Raw genomic sequence first — 25,289 nt, 5'->3', positions numbered from 1 at the left:
TTGTAAACACTCAATGAGATGCTCATGACTCAGTAGTACTACAGGTGGATATGACAACTCTTGGTCCTTAAAGCAGACCCCTAGTGTTGGCAGGGCCTTTGAGATCACCTAGTTGAATGTCTTCATTTTACAGATTAGGAACAGAGAGAGGCTAAGTGACTTGCTCAAGGTTACAACTCCATTTAAAATTGCAACCCCTTTACTCCCGACCCCCGACCCTGCTCCACATTTGTCGAAAACACTTAGTACCTGTACTACTTACAGATTATGTTCATCTTCTTTCTCCGCTGACTAGAATATAACCCTTGGAAGGACACAGGCTTTTGTCTGGTTTGTTCCCTGAATATATCACCAGCATCTCAAATAGCGTGTGGCACAAAGCAGTCACTCCAAAGACGTTTGTTGAATGAATGAAAATGTTGATTACTGCTTTAGCCAGCTCTAGAACTGAAGTGTCTGCTTTTTTCCACCAATATTTCCAAAGCATGTCGAAAAGTTTCCATATAGGAAAAAGGGGTTCTACCCTCAAATATATTTGGGAAATGCCAGGTGAAACAAAATGGACTTCTTTGCTGTAGGTCCTTTCATACGGAATAGTAGTTTCCCAGTTTGTAAGACCTCAGAACCCACCTCCTCTATTCCACCAATGTCTCAGGGAGGCCAGCCTGTCTCTTAATATTATTTGACTAAAATATTATTTTGCTATATACAAACTATATATCTTAGCTTGGATATAAAAATTGCTACAAATATTTAAACATTAGCATTCTCTGTTTTTCTCAAATCCTTTCCAGATTCTTAAGAATTCTGTGATTTCCTAATAATCTAGAAAACTCAGTTTAGTTAAAGAAATGTATTTGCATGTACTGTTCAGGTTCCAGAATTTAGGGGCAGAATAAATAATGTAGAATCAGAACAGAAAATAGAAACCTCAACCTGAAAGCCACAAGTCCTATTTTTCAAACTAGAGCTGCAGTTATGATTTTAGGCCTAACATTATGGGCTTAGGGAAGAAAAAAAAGCTTCTCAGATCAGCCCAGATGTGGAAACCAATGCTGGGTGGGTGTGGGTGAGTAGGGAGGGGAGACTATCTTTTACCGACAACAGAAAAAGTTAAGTATTAGAGAAACCAGTAAGAGCTAAATATTCCTACTCCCAAAGAATGGCAGGAGGTGGAGAGGATCCCACACATAGTAGAAACATCTGAAATTTCCACACAATAGATACTTTACTGAGGAGAGTAGTGCAAAATGCTAAATTTATCTAGCAGGAAGAGAAATATTGGCAGTTACCCAAAAAATTCAGGCCATGTAGCAATTAATATGAATAATTCAGGACAAAATAAGTCAACTTATTTCCTTGCATTCTTCTTCTTTAGCAAGATGTATATTAAGAAAAAAAGTAAAGTAGAATAGCTTTCCCTATTATTCTTCATATAGCTCCTTTAGATCCAGTATTAGAATTTCTTAAAAAGGTCTCGATGAAAGGGAAGAGTAGGCCAATACTGAACTTCCTGGTTCTGTTACTTCCATGGGATATAGTCTTATTAGAAAAATCATTCTTGAGAATTGCATTTTCATCCCTAATGTAGTCTTTTAAGTTTATGGCCATTTTGGGGAAAACATCATTGATGGTAACATTTCAAAACGAATTTTAATTGGTTACAAGTAAGCAATAACATCTATGGAAGTAAAGTGCTGATTTTTGAAAGTCAAGTAAAGCCAAGTTGCTATATAACTGAAACTGAAAAAAACTGCCTTGAGTAATTTTTGGCTCTCTTAATATGGTTTCTCTTAATATGAAACCAGCCTTCTAAATGTTGGCGTGTCCAGTAAGATGACAGTGATAGCTTTATTCATTTAATTCATTTATTCTACAAATATTAACTGACTACCTACTGTGTCAAGAACTGTTCTAGGTTTCTGTGACACATTAATGAATAAAACCGAGAAAGATTTCTGCCATTGTGGCATATATATATGGAAATCTAAGAGTGAGATGATGGTGGCTTGGACCAGGAGATGGGGACAAGTGGAGGATTTGCGATATATTTTTGCAGGTAGGGGCAGCAAGATTCCTAGACAAATTGAATGTGAGGAATGAAAGAGAGAAATCAAGAATGATACCAGCTGTCTTCCCCTGGAAGAACGGAGTTGAGTGTGTGTGTACACATATACATATATACATGTATATACACATTTACATATACAGACACATATATGTGTGTGCACACATATACATATATACATGTACAAATACATACATATACTATCTTGGATATGATGATGAGTACCTTAATGTAACTGAATCCATACTAAGTGCACTAAAATACAACTGACCAATGCTGGTTTCACCAGCTAAAAAGGAGCTTCAAAGTAAGTTTTGTTATGACTCATTTTGTAGCTTCATGGCTAAAAATTATTTAGAAGAGACCAGGTGGCTGGGTGTAGCTGGTTGGTAGCTGGGTATTTCCAGGAAAACAGGGGGGATGACAGTTATTGGCAGGGGAAAGATGCAAATAGCAGATACTAGAGACACTGTATCAGGGAAAACGTATACAGATTATGGAGCATGACAGAATAGAAAAATGTGTATTTAAAAATGACTGCAAAATTGAGCTAAATGTCAAACAGGCTTTTAGAAAAAAAGTGCAAGAGCCACCGAGAGAATCTGAAAAGCTTATTCAACTTCATAGCTGGAAAAATCCACAGTCTTTCTTTGTTGGCAAAAGCTAAAACCTCCCATTGAATTCCATAACTCTTATCATAAAACTGCTTTTCATTTTCATTTTGTTAACCAGTCCTTTCCAAAATTTAAATATATTCCATAGAATCCACGCTTATATGAAAAGAATTCTCATCATATCCCTAAATCTGCCCACCCTCCCACATTGTCTATGGTAAACCACCATCCATCTAGTTACTGAGGTTATTGGCATCCTGGGGAGTTAACTTTGACTCTTCTCTCTCTCACAGCACCCTACACCTCTCAACATCCAGACAATCACAAGTCCTACTGTTCTTATTTCCTAAATTCTCTCTCAAATATATCTCATCTCCCTCCTCTGTTTTGGCTCAGTATCACCTTTTGCTTGGACAACTTGTCTTTCCGCCTCCACTTTTGTCTGTTCTCGATCCCATCCTTTAAACCATTCAGTCACCAAAACTAGTTTCATAAAATGCCAATCTGACTACATCAGTCCCAAGTGTCATTTCTTTCTTCATGTTTGCCTACTACTTATCTACAGTAGAGTCTAAGCTCCTTAATAGGACATATGAGGTTCCTTCCCAAGAGACCTGGGCTTCAACTCTCCACCTTGAATTTACTGTCCCCACTTCTTGTCTTGGTTTGTGATAACTCATCCTTTATGTAAGACTCACAGCTCAGGAGCCCTTCCCTCAGGGATCATTTCCTTCCCCAGCGAGGTGGGTTTAGAAGCCACTTTTCTGGGTCCCCACAGACCCTTGGGCTCAACTCTACTGCTATCTTCACTGTACTGCACACTAAGTACTTGTTTATATGTCTTCCTCCCCCACTAGACTGTGAGTTCTCTGGGGGCAAGGACAATGGTCTTCATTTATCTGGAACACAGTAGATACCAAATACATGTTTGTTGGATTCATCTAAAGAAACTTGGGACTAGATTAAATTTACTCAGGAGAAGCTTTATGCCAGGGATACTAAAAAATTAGAGATCTATCTGAATTAGATCACTTAAGAGTCTGTGGAAAATGAAGGCTCCCCAGAGCAGGCAAAAATAAATATCAAAATGAAAGGAAGAAAAAAAAAATCCCACACAGCTGCCAGCTGTGTGGTACAACGTCATGATGAGAGTTTCTGACCTCTCCTGTGCTATGTTTGGTCCCCAAACCTAGCTGCCTGGGTTTGTGGAACTTAAATTTATATTACACATTTTTCTTTTTTAAAAGTATCTTCATCTTTATTAAAATACTCACAGAATACTCTGGCCTCACAAAATTCCATTTGAAAATATGATCTAGTATCTTTAAAACCACTTTGCATTTTAAAGGACTTAGGGAGACCACACTAAGTAATTCTAAATTTAGTAATTCTCCTGGTTGAATAGGAAGCAGAATTTTGTTTAAAAAAAAAAATGATTTGTTTCTCAGAAACAAAGCCCAAAGCAGAATTCTACAAGAAAAAAAAAATCTTAAATATGAATGTCAATTTCCAAATTCCTTGCCAATCTTCTCTCCTGGAGTCTTGAGGAAAGCTCTTTTTGTGTTATACCAGGAGGAACTGCTGGCGAAACATGGGTGGGAAGAGAATTCATGCATGGCAGTCAGCAACAGTTGTGTTAACCTAGGAGAGAGACTGGTACTTAACAGATGTGAATCCTCAAGATTAACAAAAGTTGTTAAAAGTGGTCTAGGGGCCCTAGATTTTGCAAAATACATGGTTTCACCCCAACCTAATCAATGTTACCATGAAAACTTGTAAGTCCAATAACATAAACAATATTTAAGTCTTAAAAATATTCTCAGGGGCCGGCCCGGTGGCGCAAGGAGTTAAGTGCGTGTGCTTGGCTGCGGCCCGGGGTTCGCCAGTTTGGATCCTGGGCGCGCACCGACGCACTGCTTGGCAAGCCATGCTGTGGAGGCGTCCCATATAAAGTGGAGGAAGATAGGCACGGATGTTAGCCCACAGCCGGTCTTCCTCAGCAAAAAGAGGAGGATTGGCAGATGTTCGCTCAGGGCCGATCTTCCTCACAAAAAAAAAAAAAGAAAAAAAATTTTCATATAGATTAGGAAGTATATTCAACTCAATTCTCTGTTCTTCAATATCAACAATATTCAAACTTTCTTTTCTTTTTTTTTTTAAAGCTATAGAATGCCTTTTTCAAAATAAATCTTATGGGAAACCCACCATGTATTACAAACAGAGTTAAAGCTGCTCTGGTTGAGGAAAGGGATGATGAGGGACTGGGATTGCTGAGGCAGCCACTGTGGTAACGTCACAGAATCCTCAGGCTCTAGGGACCAAAGACACAAAGCCATGGCTCTACACTAAGGAAAGAGAAACAGCAACACCACATACAATAGTTGGGAGATATAATTACATTAATTAGATTTTAGTCACATCTTAAATGACAATTACAAAAGAATGTGTACAGAATATGAACTCTTATGTGCCATTTTTGCATGGGGATTAGTGCCAAATATTTGAAGGATACCGATGATAGGAAATGGTGTCCTGCTGCCTTGTTTTCTTTCCTTTTTAAAATGCTTTCTTTACCACTGGATCCCTTTGTATTTCCAGTTCTAAGTTGGGTCTCCCTCAATGGTTTGAGAAGAAAAAAGTGAGAACTTCTCGTTTACACACAGATGAAAAGGGAGCAGAGCAAACAGACCATATCTAGTGTGCTGGATTACGGACCCTGGAGCAAACTGCCCAGTTTCCAACTCCAGCTCCAGAATCTACCATCTGTGTTACCTTGGGCAAGTAACTTAATTTCATTAATCCTCAGTTTCTGCATCAGTAAAATGTGGATAATGATATTATTCACCTCATATGATTCTTGTGAAGTTTAAAGAGATAACCCATCTAAGGTGCTTGACACAATGTTCATATGGGACCAAAAACGTTTGCTCTGATGATGTAAAGACAATACTGGGGAACTCCTACTCTGATTTCACCTGTTTGATTCAAAAGAACCCATGCATTCCTTAGCATAATGATGTGCTTGATTTTTAATGTAATTTTCAAATGGTAATGGACTGGTAATAGGCGTCTTGTGGATAATCAGAAATTGACAATACTTATTCTGAATCCTCAGTATTTACAAAAGTAAGGGGCTAGAAACCTTCAAGGTCAAAACTTAAGTGTTAGCTTAAATAGAAGCTATCTGGGAAAACAAACAACCAAAAAGACTAGCACTATTTCTAACTGTTCCAAACTCAAAGGACAGAGAGATAAGGTACAAGAACGAATCAGCCACAACAGGTGTACATGGAAAGCTGAAAAATTACAGATGCCTGCTCTTGCTGTAGAAGGGGAGCAAACACTGCTTCCCAAGTGCCTTATCCATAAAAAAAATACGCCGCCTTCAGAGCCCCAGAGAGCCCCAGATACTAGCTACAGCACAACAAAGAAACAAAGAAAATAGAATTAAGGGTTCTCATGGGAACCACACTTTGTGACTTTAAAGTATTCAATCTTCATAAATGCGCACAATATTTTAGAGTTTGTGGTGTTTTTGTGTCAAAGCTATAGGTAGCCCTAAAAATAAATAAAGTCTCTACTATTTTAAATTTTATAGATCTTTTTCCAAACATCTACCCTGAAAATACATTCCTGAGGTAGGGTCCATTTCATAAAATTTATTTCTAATCAGTTTTCATAAGTCAAATTCACTTGCTCATTTCCTTCAAGCCTGTAAAGCAAGTACTAAAACTATTTCCGATTTTACATGTATAAAGCTGTTGATATGCCTAGTGCATGAAGAGCTAAACAAGAAACTGCAGTTCTGATTTCTAAGAGACTTGGTAACTTGGATGTAAATAGGAGGGCCTGTCGTCTTTTAGATCAACTAATTTATGATGGTAAGAAATCACAATCATCTAAAAAGATTCATTTTTAAAGATGGTATGCTTGGGCTGTTGGCAAAACCATCAAACTTTTGCCTTCAAATAGAGAAAGAGATATGTTGGCAAAGAAAAGGCAAAGATTTACATATGAACAACTAAGGTAATTAATGTATTTGGATAATTCATATCACAAAACTGTTGCTTATCTTCTAGGTGGTTATTTGATTCTGCTAGGAGGCAGAACCACAGACCACAGGTCCCTCTAGAACAATGAAACTATATGAGGTAGCAAAACATTTTATCCCCTTGCCAATAATTCACTGCATTGCCCCATAAAAATGATATCCAGATCACTAGGCTTCATGAGAAGTTTGTAATGTTCTTTTAAAGAAGACAGGCATCTAAGGATGAGGGTACAACTCAAAAGCACTAAATTATTAGGACCATAAACAACGGTAAAGAGAAATGGCAACACAGCAAAATACATAAAAAGGTAGAGAACTAGAGTAATTATTTTATAAAGTTAGAGACATAATTATTTCAAAGAAAGTCCATTAATTACTAAAATAAAAACTTCTCCGCACTATATTGAGAGAAACAAATAATATAAAGGAATGGAAACTCAAAACCACTCCTAGCGATATCAGATGGAGACAGTAAAATATTTGTTGATACTTCATGATGTCTTAAAATATTGTAATATTTTACCTGTGCCAGATATTATCAAGCAAATCACACTGTCAAACAGTTTTTAAACTTTATCAAATGATTAACTTTGAAATTTAAAAAACATGTCTTCAATATTGGCCAGGGGAGGGCCAGCCCCGTGGCTTAGCAGTTAAGTGCGCGCACTCTGCTGCTGGCGGCCCGGGTTCGGATCCCGGGCGCGCACCGACACATCGCTTGTCCAGCCATGCTGAGGCCGCATCCCACATACAGCAACTAGAAGGATGTGCAGCTATGATATACAACTATCTACTGGGGCTTTGGGGGGAAAAAAAATATATTGGCCAGGGGAAACACCTTGTGACAGGCACTTTCAAACAGCTGTGGAAAAATAAGCAGCAGCTTTCTAGGGGTGCTAGTTGGGGTGGGGGTGGCGGGGTAATTTGGTGACGGTTATCAAAAACTTTAAAAGCATTCATACCTTCTGACCTAGTAATTCCACACCTAGGAATCTAGCCTGAGGAAACCGTTAGAAATGGGAATAAAGATTTACACAAAGGGATGTTCATTATACCATTACTGTTATATAGAAACTATATATGTAGTGGTTAAGTTCACGTGCTCCGCTTCAGTGGCCAGGGGTTCACAGGTTCGGATCTAGGGCGCGGACCTATGCACCGCTTATCAAGCCATTCTGTGGTGGCATCCCATATAAAGTAGAGGAAGATGGGCACAGATGTTAGCCCAGGGCCAGTCTTCCTCAGCAAAAAGAGGAGGATTGGCATGGATGTTAGCTCAGGGCTGATCTTCCTCACCAAAAATAAATAAATAAATAAAATAAAATTATAAAGTGTGTATTCATCTGTTTTTCAGTTAGAAAATAAAGGCTGCTTTAAAAAATAATAATTAGATTTTAAGTTATCACTATGACATTTGCCCTTCATGACTCAATCACCTAAAATAGTTTTCAAAAAAATTAGAGATTTTTTTTGCAGAACCAGAAATTGTGAAATGTAAGACTTTATTCAAAATTAATCCTGGATTCAAAATTACCTTATTCTTCAAGTTTTCTAAGGAAGGAACAGAATGCTATCTTCCTTTAAAAACAAAACACAACACCAAGAATCCACAGGACAAAGTTTTTGTTTATAGCCGAATAAAACAACTTTTAAACAGCTTTGGAAATATAAGTCAGCATCTTACTGTTCAGTGGAAACGGAATCATCCTTCCTTCCTAGTCTGTGAAGACCGATTTTAATGAACTACAAACACTAGATTAAGAGAACACTAAAAAGCATTCAGATTAGCCATAAGAATGAATTTCTTAGTATTGATTAGTAATTACTACATTCAGATATATGGCTATGCCTTATATTCTCACTCTAAAATAAGATATCCTCAACATAACTTATTGAGTAGTTATTAAACACTCTAAGCTTTTCAAATGTTATAAAAGACTGCACTTTTCCTATGGCTGCTTAAGTACAACCCTCTACTACTGTGGGCCCAACTTAGTTATCCTTCATCAGTTCTCTACTGCATTCTGAGTTTTATGACCTGACTCCCTAAGAGTCTTTTCTTTTTAAATTCGACTGACTACTACTTTTCATTCCCATAATCTGTTCTTTCTAGACTGGATCCATTCCTAGGACAGTTCACAATACCATTGCTCCAAAATGCCAACTGTTAACTCAGAAAGGAAAGTAGCTTCTCCTCCCACCCCTTGATAACACCAGCAACTCTGCCTATACCTTCCTTCCACTGGGGAGAAAGATCACAGACAGAGAGAAAACTTTTTTTCTCCACTGATAGATGACAAAGCAACTCTATTAAGTAGTTGACTAGCAAGATAGTTAGCTGGTGCCTAGCTATAGATAACTTCTCAAGACCTGCCTTCTCTATGTTCCTTGTCAACCTGTTTTTTAAACCTTGAATATTCAGCCTTTCTCCCACATTCTTGACATATTTAAACTTGACATCTCAAAACATTTCTTTTATGTTTATAGAACAATTAGGAAATATAAACAAATATATAAAATACATATATAACTACATATTTATATATATTATATATATAAATATATATATATCTCATTAGTAAATCACCAGCAATGATATTTTGATGTGTGGTATTTAATATTTTCTTAGTAGGTTTATATTTGTGTTTGTGTATTTATTTTTTTTAAAAATTGGTATAATGGTATGTATGATGTCTTATTATTTATTAATTAGGGAGAAGAAATGACAACTTCAAAAGTTTCTAACCTAAATACATGGAGTGTCTTGCCATTTACCACTTACGTATTCTCTTATACCCATCAGGAAAGTATAATAGTTTTTTAGATAGGTCTAGAATAACAGAACTAGACTTAATCTTTGGTACTTTATAATTTTTTCTTGCTACCATAAATGAGATCATTTTTACATTGAAATTTCTAATTGATAGTGCTTAGGAAGGCCAGTGATTTTTTAAAATTATATTTATCATTTATTGGATACTTTCTATGCACCAAACACTTTGCTAGGCTCTAATATTATAAGACTTTGGCCTATGTGTTTTGACTTTAGATTGGAGATATGGCTAAAGAAATGGTCTAACAAACAACAGGCATTTCAAAATCTGCACCCATATACATGCCTTCCCACTAGCTACCACACATGAACTTTCTTTGCTCCTATCTAAAGCCAATCTCTCCTCTGAGCTACCAGACCCCATCTCTTTAACCTATTAGAGGACATTGCTCAAGCAAGTCTTCCTCTCTCTCCTACATCATCAACGTTTGCTTTCTACTGGATCATTCCCATCAGTTTATGAACATTCTGCTATTTCTCCCAATTTAAAAGAAACTTCTGTTCACTCCACCCTCCCACTATTAGGCCAGTGATTTTTAAACAGTTATTTCTGAACTGACCCCCTTAGTGAAGGGAATCCTATACATGTTCACAGATTTTTACTTGGTGTACTTGGATTAACTGCAGATATCGGCAAATTTGCCCCCACTTATCTATTATCTATAGTTTTTATTTCATCTTCTTTTCCATTACATTACCGAGCATTCTCAGAACAATGTTAAACTATAGAGATGATAGTAGGCATGTGTATTTTATTGCTAACATTAATAAGGATATTTCTATTGTCTTATCACTAAGTATGGTAACTGGCTATAAGTTTGACAAAGATATTTTTCATCATGTTAAGGATCAAATGTCTTTTTGACATCTACTGAAATACGTTCTGGTTTTTCTCAAAGAACCCATGAAAATGACAGATTATATTTCAAGTTAATGATAATGAGAACAAACTTTAATTTATGTAACAATTGTTCCTACAAAATAAATACAGCTTGATAGTTATGAAGCTTGAGGATATATCGAACACCTGTGAACTCACTGCCCAATTTAAGAAACACAACATTAGCAATAATATATCTACCCATCTGCTCCTCTCCTATCCCTTCTGCCTGCCTTTCTCTACCAGCTGCCAGAGGTAACAACTATTCTAACTTTTGTGATTATCATTCCTTTGTTTGTTTTTAATAATTTATCATGTATGTATACCTACACAACATACTGTTTGATTTTGCCTGCAATTAAACTTTATAAAATCGGTGACATACCATATGTAATCTTCTGCTCATTTAGAGTTTTCACTGTGATGTTGTATAGAGCTCTAAGTCACTGCCTTCCACTGTTGTGTACTCTTCCACTGAATCAATATGCCATAGTTTATCTCTATTAGCCTGCCACTGTTCTTTATTAGAGTGAACAAAATTTGGCAAAAGGAGCTTCAAATTCCTTAAATGTTAGTAATTAAAAGTAATAACACTCATAAGTTTTCATAAGTAAACCAGTGTTCTTAACAGTTGAAAAAAATAACTCTTTAAATATAGCTTTATACTAGAATTCCATCTGCAAATATACCTTTTTTTCCTCTCACTACTGGACTTTTATGTTTAATTAAATCCTATAAAATATCCTTTGGAGTTGCTTCTTTAAAATACTTTTGTTCCAAATCCCCAAATGCCAATGCCTCCTGGGCAGCTCCATCCTCATAGAATGAGGTGCTGAGTATTACCTGAACACATCATGTACAGCTTGTCCCAAACCAAACACAGCCCATGTCTCCTGCCTCAATCTGGTCTTTCACGTGTTTCAGATCTTGAGTAAGGGCCTTACCATCCAACCAAATGCTTGTCATAAATAGGGAGCCATCCTTGACTCCTCCCTTTTCTTCCTTCCCATACATAAGGAACAAGTCAAGGTAACTACTGGATAAGCATGTTAAAATGCAAATCTGACCATGTGACTCCCTGGCTAAAATTTTTTAAATAGATGATAATCTCCTGCAGTGTTTTTTTTTTTTTCCTCCCCTGAGGAAGATCTGCCCTGAGCTAACATCTGTGCCAATATTCCTCTATTTTTTCCTCTGTGGGACAACTCCACAGCGTGGCTGGTCTGCACCCAAAATCTGAACCCCCAAACCAGGGCCTCCGAAGCAAAGTATGCAGAACGTAAACCACTCGGCCATGGGGCCGGGCCCTCCTGCGGTGTTTTTTAAACCATAGATTGTGGGCTGGTCCAGTGGCTTAGCGGTTAAGTGCGTGAGCTCCGCTACCGGGGGCCCGGGTTTGGATCCCGGGCGCGCACCGACACACTGCTTGTCTGGCCATGCTGAGGCAGTGTCCCACATACAGCAACTAGAAGGATGTGCAACTATGACATACAACTATCTACTGGGGCTTTGGGGAGAAAAAGGGGAAAAAAGGAGGAGGATTGGCAATAGATGTTAGCTCAGGGCCAGTCTTCCTCAGCAAGAAGAGGAGGATTGGCATGGATGTTAGCTCAGGGCTGATCTTCCTCACAAAAAAAAAATAAAATAAATAAACCATAGATTGTGACCCACTAGATGGTCATGACATTAATTTAGTGGATTGTGACCAGGATTCTTTTAAAATGAAATAGAATAGAAAATATCAAAGTACACTGTGAAGGATAAATACTGTGCTGTGAAACTTGTTTTAGCTGTGTGAATGTGTACACCTATAGGTATAAGGGATCACAAGGTAAAATGTTTTTTCTTACTAGGAATTGTTTCTAAATGTGTTTGAAACATCGACTGTAGTAGTTTTCTCCTGTTGCGAGGTCAGAGGTCCCATCAGAAAATGATGAAAGTCATGAACCTTCTCGTGAGAATGCGTACATATTCATACATGTGCATATCCTTATCACATTCTTAACCACAGTGAACCTGGCAATCATAAGAAAATCTAGGGGAAAAAATTTTAAAGCCAGATTTCCAGCCCTCATCATAGCCCCCCAGGGAGATTTTATAGATAAGAAGCACTGATAATCAAGGTGAAATTCAAACTCCTTAAGAAGGTGGGAACATTTGCCACACCTGTTTACCACTTTGCTCATGCTGAACTACAGGCCTAAAAGGCATTTTCCTCTTCTGACCAGCCAACTCCTGGTAATCCTTCAAAGCTCAGCTCACATATGACCTCTCCTCTCAGATCTTCCTGACTGCCCCTCTTCCCCTTGCTAGTTGGGGAGGTGCTCAATAAATGTTTATGTGAGAGTGAGAATGAGTAAATGCTCATTGAACGTCTATCTTAGGCAGCTGATCAGTGGAGTGATGAGAAGAGGCTCGTGAATCAGATGCCTAGATTTGAGTGTAGGCTCCTTTACTCACTAATTGTGTGAGCTTCAACAAGTAATTTAACTTCAGAGCCCTAGTTTACACATCAGCAAAATGGAAGTATCTGCTTTATAGCATTACCATAAAGACTAAATGAGAATAATATATGTAAAGTGCTTAGCATAGGGTTCTTAGCATGTAATAAATATTCAATCAATTTTAGCTGGAATTATTGAAAAATAATTGGAATCTATAAACAAAATAATAGAATAGATAACTATACATTATGCTAAATATAGTACAAAATTATAAGGCTAGTTAGAGAGATTTGAAAATTCTTAGTGTGATAAGGGCAAATTCATTAGCCTCAAAGCCTGTCTGTGGCCTTTTTAAGTCTTTAAGTCAGTACAACTCTTTTCTTCTAAATTTGTTTTCAGAACAACTTACTTTTATAAGTAAAGATTTTTAACATAAAAACAAATTTGAGAACAATTTTATTTCATACTCTTGTTCCTTCCAGTTTAAATCACAATTGAAGAATGGTTATAAAAACATACCTATCCTGTAAATTCTCCACATTATCTAACATATCAAGTAAACAAGCAAGATAGTCAAGGGTGGGGTCAGGAAAGAAAACTTTTGAAAAGATTCTATATAGATAAAATCTTATTGCAGAACTCAGAACTCTCTAAATACTTTTACTGCATTGCTGTAGTTCACTGAATCTAAGATGCCAGCAATTTTAAGACTATTCATGATTGTATACACCACTGCATAATACAGAATGCTGACAAACTATGACATAATACTAAGATGCCATTAATAATGAGATGCATTCCCATTCCAAAGATGTTGAATGTTAAAAAGAAAATATAGCTTGAAATCAATGACATATAGTATTGTTTTGTTGTGTTAAATATTGTTTGAAATAAGATCTAGGGCTTGGACATATTCTAAGTTGTTTTTCCCGCTTTAAATTTTAACTTTTCTTTTTAATAAAGCTCTTATAAGCTAATCTTATATGCCTAGGATAGGACCTTGCACAGAGTAAGAGATAAAAATATATTTAAATAATACTCATGGTTTCAAGTTTCGGGGTAGTTTAGCTATAAGAACCAAAAGGTGTTGCAGAATGGTAAAAGATTATTATTTCCCAAGCTTAAATAAGTGAGTGCTATTAAAGTGACAACGTCTGTAACACAGAGGACTCAATTTCACAAGATTCAGTTTTTGGTGGGAAACAAAAAGGCAAAGCCATCAGTGGCAGATTCTATTGACAAATAGATGATGTCAGTTAGGAACAAGAGCTGGCATTTCAAGGTCCTGTTTACCTCTGTCTACACAGTGTCTACCGTGGTGCCTGGTACACAGTGAGTAGTCATAAATGCTTGTTGAATGAAGACAGGAAGCTTAACTCACTGCTAAGAATGCATGCAACTATGGTATCTGTGGCAGCTTCAGATTTCAATCATAGTGCCAATCTCTGCTTTCCAAAGTGACTGCAGTTTGGTGAAGAACACAACAGGATGGTTTTGCCTTCAACTCCTGCTCGTGATCATGTTTTGGGAGGCTCGTCCTGCTGTAGCCCACACTGGAGCCTGTGTGAGGCCGTGGTCAGCGAGTACTTTGAGATAGCTTCCACAGACACCATAAACACACAATCAAAGTCAACCTCCCTCCCTCCGCCATTCTGCATTCTTCCAGGGCAGGGGATGGGCTGGGTCCTTTATGTCACTGGTGCCTGTAGTGGTACCTGGCCGTGGTGTAAAGACATGGATGGTGAATTTAACTCACCGCTCTCCTTAATTAGAAACCCCACAGGGCTGGCCCCGTGGCTTGGCGGTTAAATGTGCGCACTCTGCTACTGGTGGCCCTGGTTCGTATCCCGGGTGCACACCGACGCACCGCTTCTCCAGCCATGCTGAGGCCGTGTCCCACATACAGCAACTAGAAGAATGTACAATTATGACATACAACTATCTACTGGGGCTTTGGGGAAAAAAAGGAGGAGGACTGGCAATAGATGTTGGCTCAGAGCCAGTCTTCCTCAGCAAAAAGAGGATTGGCACAGATGTTAGCTCAGGGCTGATCTTCCTCACCAAAAAAAAAAAAAAAAAGAAAAAAGAAACCCCACAGCTAGTTCTCATCCAGAAAGAAAAGGAGGGCAGAGGTGTGTGGCAACATAAAATAGAGAAGTTGGTCAATTTACAATAGCTTCCAACTATGATGCAGTTATTGTTTGAGATAATATGAGTTTCTAGAATGTCAGCCCACACCCCTGGCCAAATATAAGATTTTCATACATAATTATATATGTTATATATTATATATTGTACATAAAATTATATATAATATAATCTTTGATATATATCAAAGTTAAATATTTCTTTCAAATCAGGTAATTTACTATTTTAGTACCTTAGTAAATTAACATGTGGTTAAAGAGTTATAATTCAATACGAATATTAAAATGTTATCTACATGTCAATCACTGTAATATTAAAAAAATTAAAACAGAACTGCCATTACAAAAGGATATAATTTTAACATCCTTCTGGTATTAATTACGTTCAGAGCTGAGAGTATAGAGGTAACCGTTAGTCAGCAACCTTTGAGCAGACTGACTAAACACAACTGTTGGCAAAACCAGTTGGCTAGCCAAACTAAAAACAGCAGGGGAAAGCAGTCAGAGCGCAGGCATATCATCTAAGAAGGAATGGCAGTGTTGGGGATTTATTTTTATCTCTGCTGCTGTTTCAAGCTGATAGTTATCTTTGCTTCCCAGGTATCAACTAGGTTAGAGAAGGGTGGTCTTTGGGAAGCATTTGCAGATGGGTTGAAACTGCCTACTAATTTCAATATTGTATAATTTAGTTTTTCAAACCCAATCTCCTCTCCAGCCCCTCAAAGGAAAATAAATAATTAACAAAATATTTCTGAATGCTTTGCTAAGTTTGGAAGTTACAAAAAAAAAAAAGAAAAGAAAAATCCAAGTCTCTGTTCTTTAATGACACTACTGCAAGGGTTTTACAGCACTAATCAAGCTTTTAAAGTTTGCAGTTAAATGCTGATTTAATCTTCAGAAGGTCGCTATGCCTTTTTGGAAGGCATACATTTAAAACTTGTTTGGTTGGCTATTTCTTGTTCATTCTTGGAAAACTGTGTGTGACTCAGTATTTGACAGGAGACATTGCATGGTACTTATAGAAAATATTTTTATTTTCAGTCCTCTTAAAAATAATTTCTAAACTATATATGCAAAACTAACTTCTATTTTCTAAATTTTCTGGGACTGCTAAGTCTGAAATAAGCAATTAAACTAGAAAGAATTTTGGAAAAACATTCTCATAACAAATATGGAGTTAAAACTGGGGCCTGGAATCCTATTTACTGTGACAAAGCGAACATTATTTCTTACTGCCCTGGGGCAATCGTTCCCTGGACATGAGTCCTTCAGGCCGCAGGCAGGTCCACTCTGCAAGGCTACCACATGCCAGCAGATGTGGCCATTATTTGCTGTTAAAAACCCTGCCATTTCAGATTTTATCTGAATTATAAACATACCACAGACCTACCTTTTCGTGTTTGAGTGTATACACAGATTTTAATAGGACTTCTGGAATTTTACATACCTATCTCCAGGATATAACATTTTGCATCTACTGAAACCTTTGTTTAAAACGCTGATTCATACCAATCAGAAATACACACATAAGCCTTGTTCCTGGCAGTCCCATTTCTATAGAAGTTCCGAGCACAGGGTTCTGGATAAGTCCTACATTAGTAATTCTTTCCTGAGTATTAGTCTGTATGTCTTTGTCAGACTCTGCATTCCCTGAGGGCAGAGCCCATGTCTTACCCATTCTGGTATCTTTGCACACTAAGCACTTAGCAAAGTATTTGGCACCAGTAAGGGCTGAAAGAATGTTTGGGCAATAAATAAGAAACAAACAGAACAATAAACTTATTAGTACATCCATTGATTAGGCACCTATTTATAGTTTATTGTGAAGAACAATTATGTTAGCAGATAACTGCATCAGTGACAACTGCCATTACTTGAAAATACTGAGTTAACTTGCTTCCAGCACTTCTCCTTTTAAAGCTGTACAGTCCAGTGGGGAGAACTTGCCCCTGGCGGTGTGAAGACCAAGACTGTAGTTATAGCTCTGCCTCCATCAGCTGTGTGTCTTTAGACACGAAACTTTCCACAAACATAAAAATACAGAGTTTAGTTTTTAAAACTTCACTGGAACACAGAGTTTTGGAAATTTTTCACCTGCCACATTTTCAGTACCCAGTTAAAACATAAGAGACAGAAATGTCCGGATTTGTATACAGCTTACCTGACAATAAAGATGTAGATTTTGAAAACTGGGTGCATTGTATACCAACGCACCCCTTTGACAGTTGTGACTTGAACACCCCAATACTGTAGCCTATATGAATCTTGCCAGCTACCTTTTCTTTCAATTAGAATGGTCTATAGAAATTTATAATCCTAGTAAACCTTTAGTTATGAGTATCCTAGGTATGGATTAGAACTGTGAGGATAAATGGTTGACCCGTACTCTTCAGAATCAACAAGGCATTTTTGGCTGATTTATTCAGCTGCTGATATTCATGAGTTTAGAAATCACAGTCAACTGCTCCCATAGATATTTCCTTGCCTTTCTGAAACCAGAAAATGCCTTCAACGACCATTCGGTTTCCTGAGCACCCTCTTCCACTAAGGGAAAGTGGTGAGACGAATAGTAAAAAGACACAATTTACATTTTTTATGCTATAAAAGCTGCTGCCCAACTGTGATGATAAAAATCCAGGTAACCAATGGATTTGAAATTTCACTCTTTAACAGCATACTGCTATATTCTGTTTAATGTTCTAATTTGCATTTATTCAGAGAAAACTTCAACATAAGAGAACATGCTCAGGCACAAAAGTAAATATGTTTAAAAGCTAACCTGGAGCCGGCCCCGTGGCTTAGCGGTTAAGTGCATACGCTCCGCTACTGGCGGCCCGGGTTCGGATCCCAGGTGCGCACCTACGCACCGCTTCTCCGGCCATGCTGAGGCCGCGTCCCACATACAGCAACTAGAAGGATGTGCAGCTATGACATACAACTATTTACTGGGGCTTTGGGGGAAAAAAAAAAAAGGAGGAGGATTGGCAATAGATGTTAACTCAGGGCCGGTCTTCTCAGCAAAAAGAGGAGGAGTGGCATGGATGTTAGCTCAGGGTTGATCTTCCTCACACACAAACAAAAAAAGCTAACCTGCCAAGACCCAAATTCTGACCTTCTAAAGACATTACTGAGTTGAAAAAAATCCTGTAATTAGTAACAAGAAACAGCATAACCCTGCAGTGCTTCACATCAGGGAAACAAGATATAATCTTAACACTAAATGTTCACTTCTAAAATATTTTAACAATACTTCAGTTATGCTTCAAATATGCCTACATATGACACTATCATGATAGTTAATGAATATTTTTAATCACATTTGATGTAAAAAGACTGTAAATTTGTTAGATTTGCCAAATCCTTTCTAGAAAAACTTTCCAAGTTTCAGAAACAGTGTATTAAAGACGAATTTCTCATTAAGTATCTTTTGTGGGAAATCTAAATTGAAACCTTCCAATTTAAAGTTCTAAACATTTTCCACATAGGAAAACGCTGTAAGCTGACTTCTTCAGAGTTTTTAAAGCAATCAGCACAGGCAATGTTAACTTATCATGGCTCTCGAGAAAAACAGAGGAGCACTCTACAGAAGACCCTCACATTGGTGGCTCTGCGTATTCCCTGTGGGCTGTGCCAACCCACTCTCTCCCCTGTAATGATTCTTTGTTTTTACTAAGTCCCAAAGGGCTGGTGAGAGCTCTGCAAAGAGAAGGGGGGGAGGGGTGGATGGAATGCAGCTGCAGGCTCTGAAACAATGCTGAGTCCATATATTTTGTTCCCAGTTAGAATAATAAAAAAGGGATTGCGGTGGGGGTGGGGGTGGGGTCGTGGAGACAGAACCCAGAATGAGCAAGGTAGGGCCAAGTATCCCACAGATCCGTCTGCGGCCTCCTCCCCCCACCCCCCACTTCTACTCTACCACATCCAATAACCATTCATTTGGGTTAAAACGCTTATCTGTTAAAATTCAAATACTCATTAAGATTTAAACCTATCAGTCATTTACATCTAAGTTACTTTTATCAATGAACTGTACATTCAGGCAAGTAATGGTGTAGGAAGAGAGAGTGGAGCTTGCCAAGATAAACTGGGGATGCTTGGACACAACGGACAGGAAAGCTTTGGGGGAGGTAGGTAGGAGAATTCAGAAAAGGAGATCCAAGGTCTCAACTATAAACTGTCTGCTTTGCAATGGTGCCTGGGGCCTGGGGGCAACTGGTATGCCAGAGAAAACCATATTCCTTGTAAGACTGCCAAAAGCTGCATGTGTTTGAATCAAGACTTTGAAAGCCTGCACATGTTGGTTCCTCATTATTCAGTCTAAGGTGATGCTTCCTAAGAAAAACGTCCTTCACAGGCATTTCCCTGGCCTCCGTGTCTCGACTGGGAGAATGAGAGAATTAAGGGAAGAAGCACATCCCAAACAAGGTGACAGCTGCTAGTGAGGGAAAAGCAGCTCCAACCTTACTCTCTGCTCCTAGGTCTTGCCCTCTCCTCCCATATAACCCTTTACTGAAAATCCATGGAGCCCTCCAGGGCTCCTGGACTCAGGTCTGCCTTCGGAACATCCCTTCAGATATTACTGATGCTACTAAAATTTGTGAGAAAACTCAAGAAACCTTAAATAAACAACTGAAAACCAATACCTCAAAAATAGAATCAGCATGCGCTAAAGACTACCTAAAAAGCTGAAAAACAGAATTCAGAAGAATGTTTGTTCCAATTAGGATCCCATTCAAGAACACTCAGTTACTGAGGGAGAAAAAAAAAAAAGGACTTCATTATAAAGCTATCGTGTAGAGGCAAAGCTCTGACATCCACACATAAACATTTCGTTCAAGTTAGCATGACACAAGGTTTACAACTCTTAGTTGCTGTTGAATGATGTAATTAATCTCTCGACTCTTGAAAAATGTTTTCAAGTTATAAAGTTTAGAAAGATTTTATTGATTTACATTGAATTTCTGCATTTTGTGACAATAAAAATTCACAAGTATGTAGATTTATAATAAGCAGGAACAGGATCGTCCCCCTTCAGCTTGCCTTTTTTCTACAACTATAAAATTCATTTAGAGATATTCCAAATCTCCATACTATAGCCAGTATATAGAGACAAATTCAGAAATGCATATTAAGTGAAGAAATGATTGAGTCTACTGTTTACTTTATTAATACTATTAATAATAATAATTAAAAAATACTGACACTACTTCTGTAAAGCTTATCATCTATTATAAACACAAAATTATAGGTGCATTTTATTAGGAGTTATCATTTATTATGCTTTTAAATGCAGCAACAAAATAGACACCACACTTGTTTATTCTGTGTACTGGAAAAACTCAATTTTCTATTTATACATTCCTAGTATGTACAATCAAAGAAATTAAGTCTACAGACAGCAAAAATTTGTTAATAGTAACAACAGTCACATAATCATAACTAGCCTGAAATTAATAATTCCTTACAGTTGCTTAATTGTGGTAAACAAAATATATTCTCATAATACTTTGATGTATGTTACATACTCCCATAAAAAGGTTAAAAAATGCAATTATCCATGATTTGGGAAAAAGCTATGCTCAATAAGTATATCTGAATCATTTTTTTAAATAAATCAAGAGAAGATAATTCAAGCGTCTTAAAGGTGTCAGAAATTTACATTTAGTCACAAAGTTCACAAGAGTGACATTATATTAAGAGGCACAGGTGAAAACAAATTTTAAGAGTTAAATATAACAGTGCGTAAGAAGACTATTAGATTTTCTTGCTAAATCAATAAGAGTACTTACCCCTTGGAGCCCTTGGAACTGAATCGAAGGTCGAAAAGGAATTAAATTCTATTAAAAGAAACATAAGAAACAAACAGGTCAACTTCGGTTACTGTGACACAGAACTAAACGTTTCAACTTTAAATCTGTGCATTTGGTCAGGGCTATAGTGTGTGAAAATATCTTTTCATTGTATACTTAACATTTATATGTCATTATATTAAGATGCCTTGATGAACAACATCACACTGTTGACACTTCCCTAAATCATACAACAAAAGGTATCTTTTGGCAGTGTAGCTAATCAGGTCTTTGAAAAGGACTGACATGACTTGGAAAAAATGAGTAGTATACTAATTCAACGTTTAAAAATATATATTCTTGCTTAGTTTCTTGATTGTTTTTAAAAGGGGTTGGGAGAGGGAAAAGATAATTGGAGGAACTTTGTAAAACTCTAACAGGATGCTAGAAATACAAAATTAAAGTATTTGAGAATAAACTGCAGTTTTCATTTTCTCACATTTTACCAGAGATTAGTTTTTAGTTGAGGGTCAAACAAGTTACCAATTTTCTCACAAGATTCTCACCAGGAGAATATAATTTCTAGAACAATCTTTTGCTTTATCATGAGCTTTGTGCTCCTAACTTTAATATTTTATCATAGAGTTGTGTATTTAAAAGAAAAGCTGTAACTGTAAACATCTACCATAGTCTCAGACATGATTTCCTATTCTATGGGAACATTTTTCCAAATCGCTGACAGAAATTCATGGGGCAATCAGATTTGGGTAACGTTTAATAGTAATGCATCAGCCTGTAAACGATTCTTCACACCCTCATATACAAATCCAATGCACAAAAACAAAAACAGTAGTTTCTTGTATCATCTCTAGCTCAAAGAAAAATACAGGGACACCCATGTGCCCCTCTCCTCAGCCACTGTACATTACCTACTACTTCCTGTTACTTCCCAAAACTTCTCTGCAGATTCAAAAGTTTATTAATCAGGATTACAATAAACTAAAGGGGAATAAGGAAAGGATGAGTACTTCTTTAAAAGGCAGATCATCTGAATACAAAATCAAGTGGTAGCATTAACCATTCTATTATTATTTTAAAAATGGATAAACATCTTATTGGAGAAAATATTATAATAGATACTATTATCATTGTTCTACCATCATGAAAAGATCATTTAACTTTAGACTTAGCAGCAGAATCAAAGTACTACTGGATGACCAATTCATTTCTTGGTGTGGGAGAAGTGGGTTTTTAAAAAAGGAAATGATAAAAAGGTAATGCTGGAAATTTTAAAACAATTTTTAGTAGTGATTCATTCTAATTCATGGTCTTTTATGAAAATATAAAATATAGATTAATGCTAACCTGAATTTCCTTAGAAGGCGAAAACCCCACCCAAACCTACCTTCCATAGCTAAACCTCTTCCTGAAGTAATGGCAGCATGCCTGCAGAAGCCCTGGGGAGCCCCTCATAGTGTGGAAGTTAAGGTGGCCCTACAACTTAGGTAACAGGTCCAGGTTCCAGTTTTCACAATATTTCAGTCAATCCTAGCCCCTGACTCTCCCTTCAAATTACAAACACTGAACTTCTCCTCTGAGGCTGGTTACACTTCCCTCCCTGACTCCTTGCAACCCAGGAGCTGTCTTCAGCTCACCACTAGAATTTCAAATTCTCTATCAAGTTCATTAATTCTTTTTGGTCAAATAAATGCTAACTTTCCTCAATTCAAATTGCTCACTTCTCCACTGGACATCAGAACTTCCTTACACTCAGAGATACCAGTCCTCCTAGCTCTTTGATCATGCCTTTCATTTCAAAAGCCATGCCCTTCCCTTTCCTCTTTCTAGATTCACTCCCTCCTGGAGGCTCACCTCGCCTATTTGGTGATGACTCTGAATCTCTTCTCTATTCCTCAACTGGCATCTGTCTACAACCTGCTGCTTATCACTGCCAAGGACATTTTGCATTCGAAACCCTCATTGACAGCAAAACCGGCAAACACTAAACTAACTCCCCTGCCCCACCCCCTCATCTCCCCCAACCAAACTGGCATCTCTTTCCTACTTTTCTGGCAAGGGTATTTCTTTTTGGTTCTCCAGGCTCACACCTTAAACTTTAAATTGTCTCTTCTCCCCCTTTCCTCACCATATTCTCTTAGGCAATTACACACCGCTAGAATCACCGAATTCCAAATCCAGAGATAATACAGTTGACGCCCACCCCCCACAGGCCGTGTGTCCCATTAATAACAGCTGGGACCAGAACCTAGGACTCAATCCTGCTATGTTGCCATGCTGCTTTTCTTCTACCACCTTGTGCTCCACACACATGTGCCATGGGAGATTTAAGAGTGTGGGGGCCTACTCCTTCATGCCAGGGAGTTCACATTTTAGCTTGGGAACATTTGAGAATGATTAACTACTAGGCTATGTACTACCGGGAGGTGCAGTAAGAATTCTCAAAAAGGAGAGAAGAGGGGCCGGCCCCCATGGCATAGTGGTTAAGTTTGCACGCCCTCTGCTTTGGGTGGCCCGGGCGGCCCAAGGTTCATGGGTTCATATCCTGGGTGTGGACATACACACTGCTCATCAAGCCAGGCTGTCGCGTCATCCAATATACAAAATAGAGGAAGATGGGCACAGATGTTAGCTCAGGGCTAATCTTCCTCAGCACAAAAAAAAAAGCGGGGGGGAGAGAAGGGTATGGGTTAGAAGAGATACTAGAGGGGGCTGGCCCGGTTAAGTGCATGTACTCCGCTGCAGCAGCCCAGGGTTCGCAGGTTCTGGTCCCGGGTGCACACCGACGCACCGCTTATCAAGCCATGCTCTGGCGGCGTCCCATATGAAGTAGAGGAAGATGGGCACGGATGGTAGCCCAGGGCCAATCTTCCTCAGCAAAAAGAGGAGGACTGGCATCAGATGTTAGCTCAGGGCTAATCTTCCTCACAAAAAAAAAAAAAAAAGAAGAAGAGATACTAGAAAAGCCAAAGGATTTATGGAAAAGATGGATCTTGGATAGCAATTTTGAAAAGACAAACTCCAGGGAGAGGGAGTGCCCTAAGCAAAGAAGCAAGGAGACAGGAATGGGTGCTATGTGGGCAGAGGGCAGGTCTCTGGGTGTGTACAGAGTTCTTTCACACTTGAAACACAACACAAAGGATAAGAATTGGACCTGGCTATCCCTGCCTAGTCTTTCCTTGACCTCAAAATTTGTGTTCCGCTTTAGCTTCTATCCACTACAGAATAAACAGGACAGTAATTTAAATTTCAGACCTCAGGATTTCAAAAGGTTTATCACCCTGTGAAATAACCCTGCCCTAATCCCCTCCATTACCCCCTCAGGATGGCCTTTAAGTCTTGCCTTGGATGTGATAAACAATTGCAGGCTCTTCTAATTTTGGAATAAGAACGAGAGTTGCTGAAAGAAGTGTTTCGGGAAAGCAGCTCTTTCAGCCATGTGTAAGAAAGATGGAAAGAGGTGGATTGGGGCTAGGGAAAAGGATTAGAGATCAGCTCCAAGGGATGCTTTATTTAGAAATACTCTGATGATAAAGGCTGAAATTAGTATGACTTCATCTGGAACAAACAGAAGATGGTGGAATGAACAGACATTCTCAAGGATGAATGATAAAATGTGCTGAAAGCTTGAATATCAGGTACCAAAGAAAAATGAAGCCCCGGACCCCCTCAAATTAAGCTCTTCGTCTCTACTTTGAAAGCCTCTGGCCTGTTTCAGGCCCTATCACCAAGTACCTAGATAAAGGCCTTCCTGCCTTCCTTCAATTCCTTCCAAATGCTGCTCATCATTCAAACAGCTATCGGAAGCTCTCTCAGACAGCACTCAGCATGTCACACAGCCTGCAGTGGGTTCCCTCCCAGTGGGTTCTATCAAAGCAAAGCATTCCTCCACACGGAAAACAGACCCTCCAACCATAGGACCAACCAGTTTCATCTTCCACTTCCTCCTAACTGTGGCTCAGCTGTGTTAACCCTTTTTGTTTTGTAAACATTTTCCTCTCTAGTTCTACCTCCTTCTTGTTCCTTCAACCTGGCATAACTTCCCAAACACTAATTTGCTATCCATGCTAATCACTTACTTAACATTCAAGTTTAAGATTAATTTCCTCAGCAGGACCTCCCCTTGGATAAATCAGGAATCAAAGACTCCATGTGTTTAAGGACCCAAGGCAGGTAAATGTGAAAGAGACTGGGTAAAGGAGTGGCGAGTACCTGGAGAATGAATGCCCAACCGAGAAAGGATTCAAATTTAAAAATGTTAAACCTTTTTCCAGTCAAACAAAACACTGCTGCCACCATTTTGCTAACTCTGAACTATGCCCACTTTGAGTTTACTCATGTTAGCTATTGTTTTTCCAGATGCCTGTGTCTACAGTTCCAGTACATTGGGGGTGTATTTTTTCCTAGGTTGTCTTACTCTTAGTTGTTGTGATACAGAGGAGTCT

General features: G+C 38.2%; 1 protein-coding gene across 1 annotated transcript in view; it reads right to left on the bottom strand.

Moving 5' to 3' along the window:
• Positions 1–25,289, bottom strand: part of ELL2 (elongation factor for RNA polymerase II 2) — a 76,168-nt gene that overhangs the window by 37,545 nt on the left and 13,334 nt on the right. Inside the window, exon 2 of the mRNA XM_004420356.2 lies at positions 20,827–20,874. Coding sequence (XP_004420413.1) covers positions 20,827–20,874 — 48 coding nt within the window. The remainder of the gene's footprint in view (positions 1–20,826; positions 20,875–25,289) is intronic.

Source organism: Ceratotherium simum, chromosome 4, assembly GCF_057802395.1.
Source record: "Ceratotherium simum simum isolate JZ-2026a chromosome 4, ASM5780239v1, whole genome shotgun sequence".
NCBI lineage: Eukaryota > Metazoa > Chordata > Mammalia > Perissodactyla > Rhinocerotidae > Ceratotherium > Ceratotherium simum.
The sequence above is the reverse complement of the archived record's forward strand: the minus strand, read 5'-3'. Positions and strand labels throughout refer to the sequence as shown.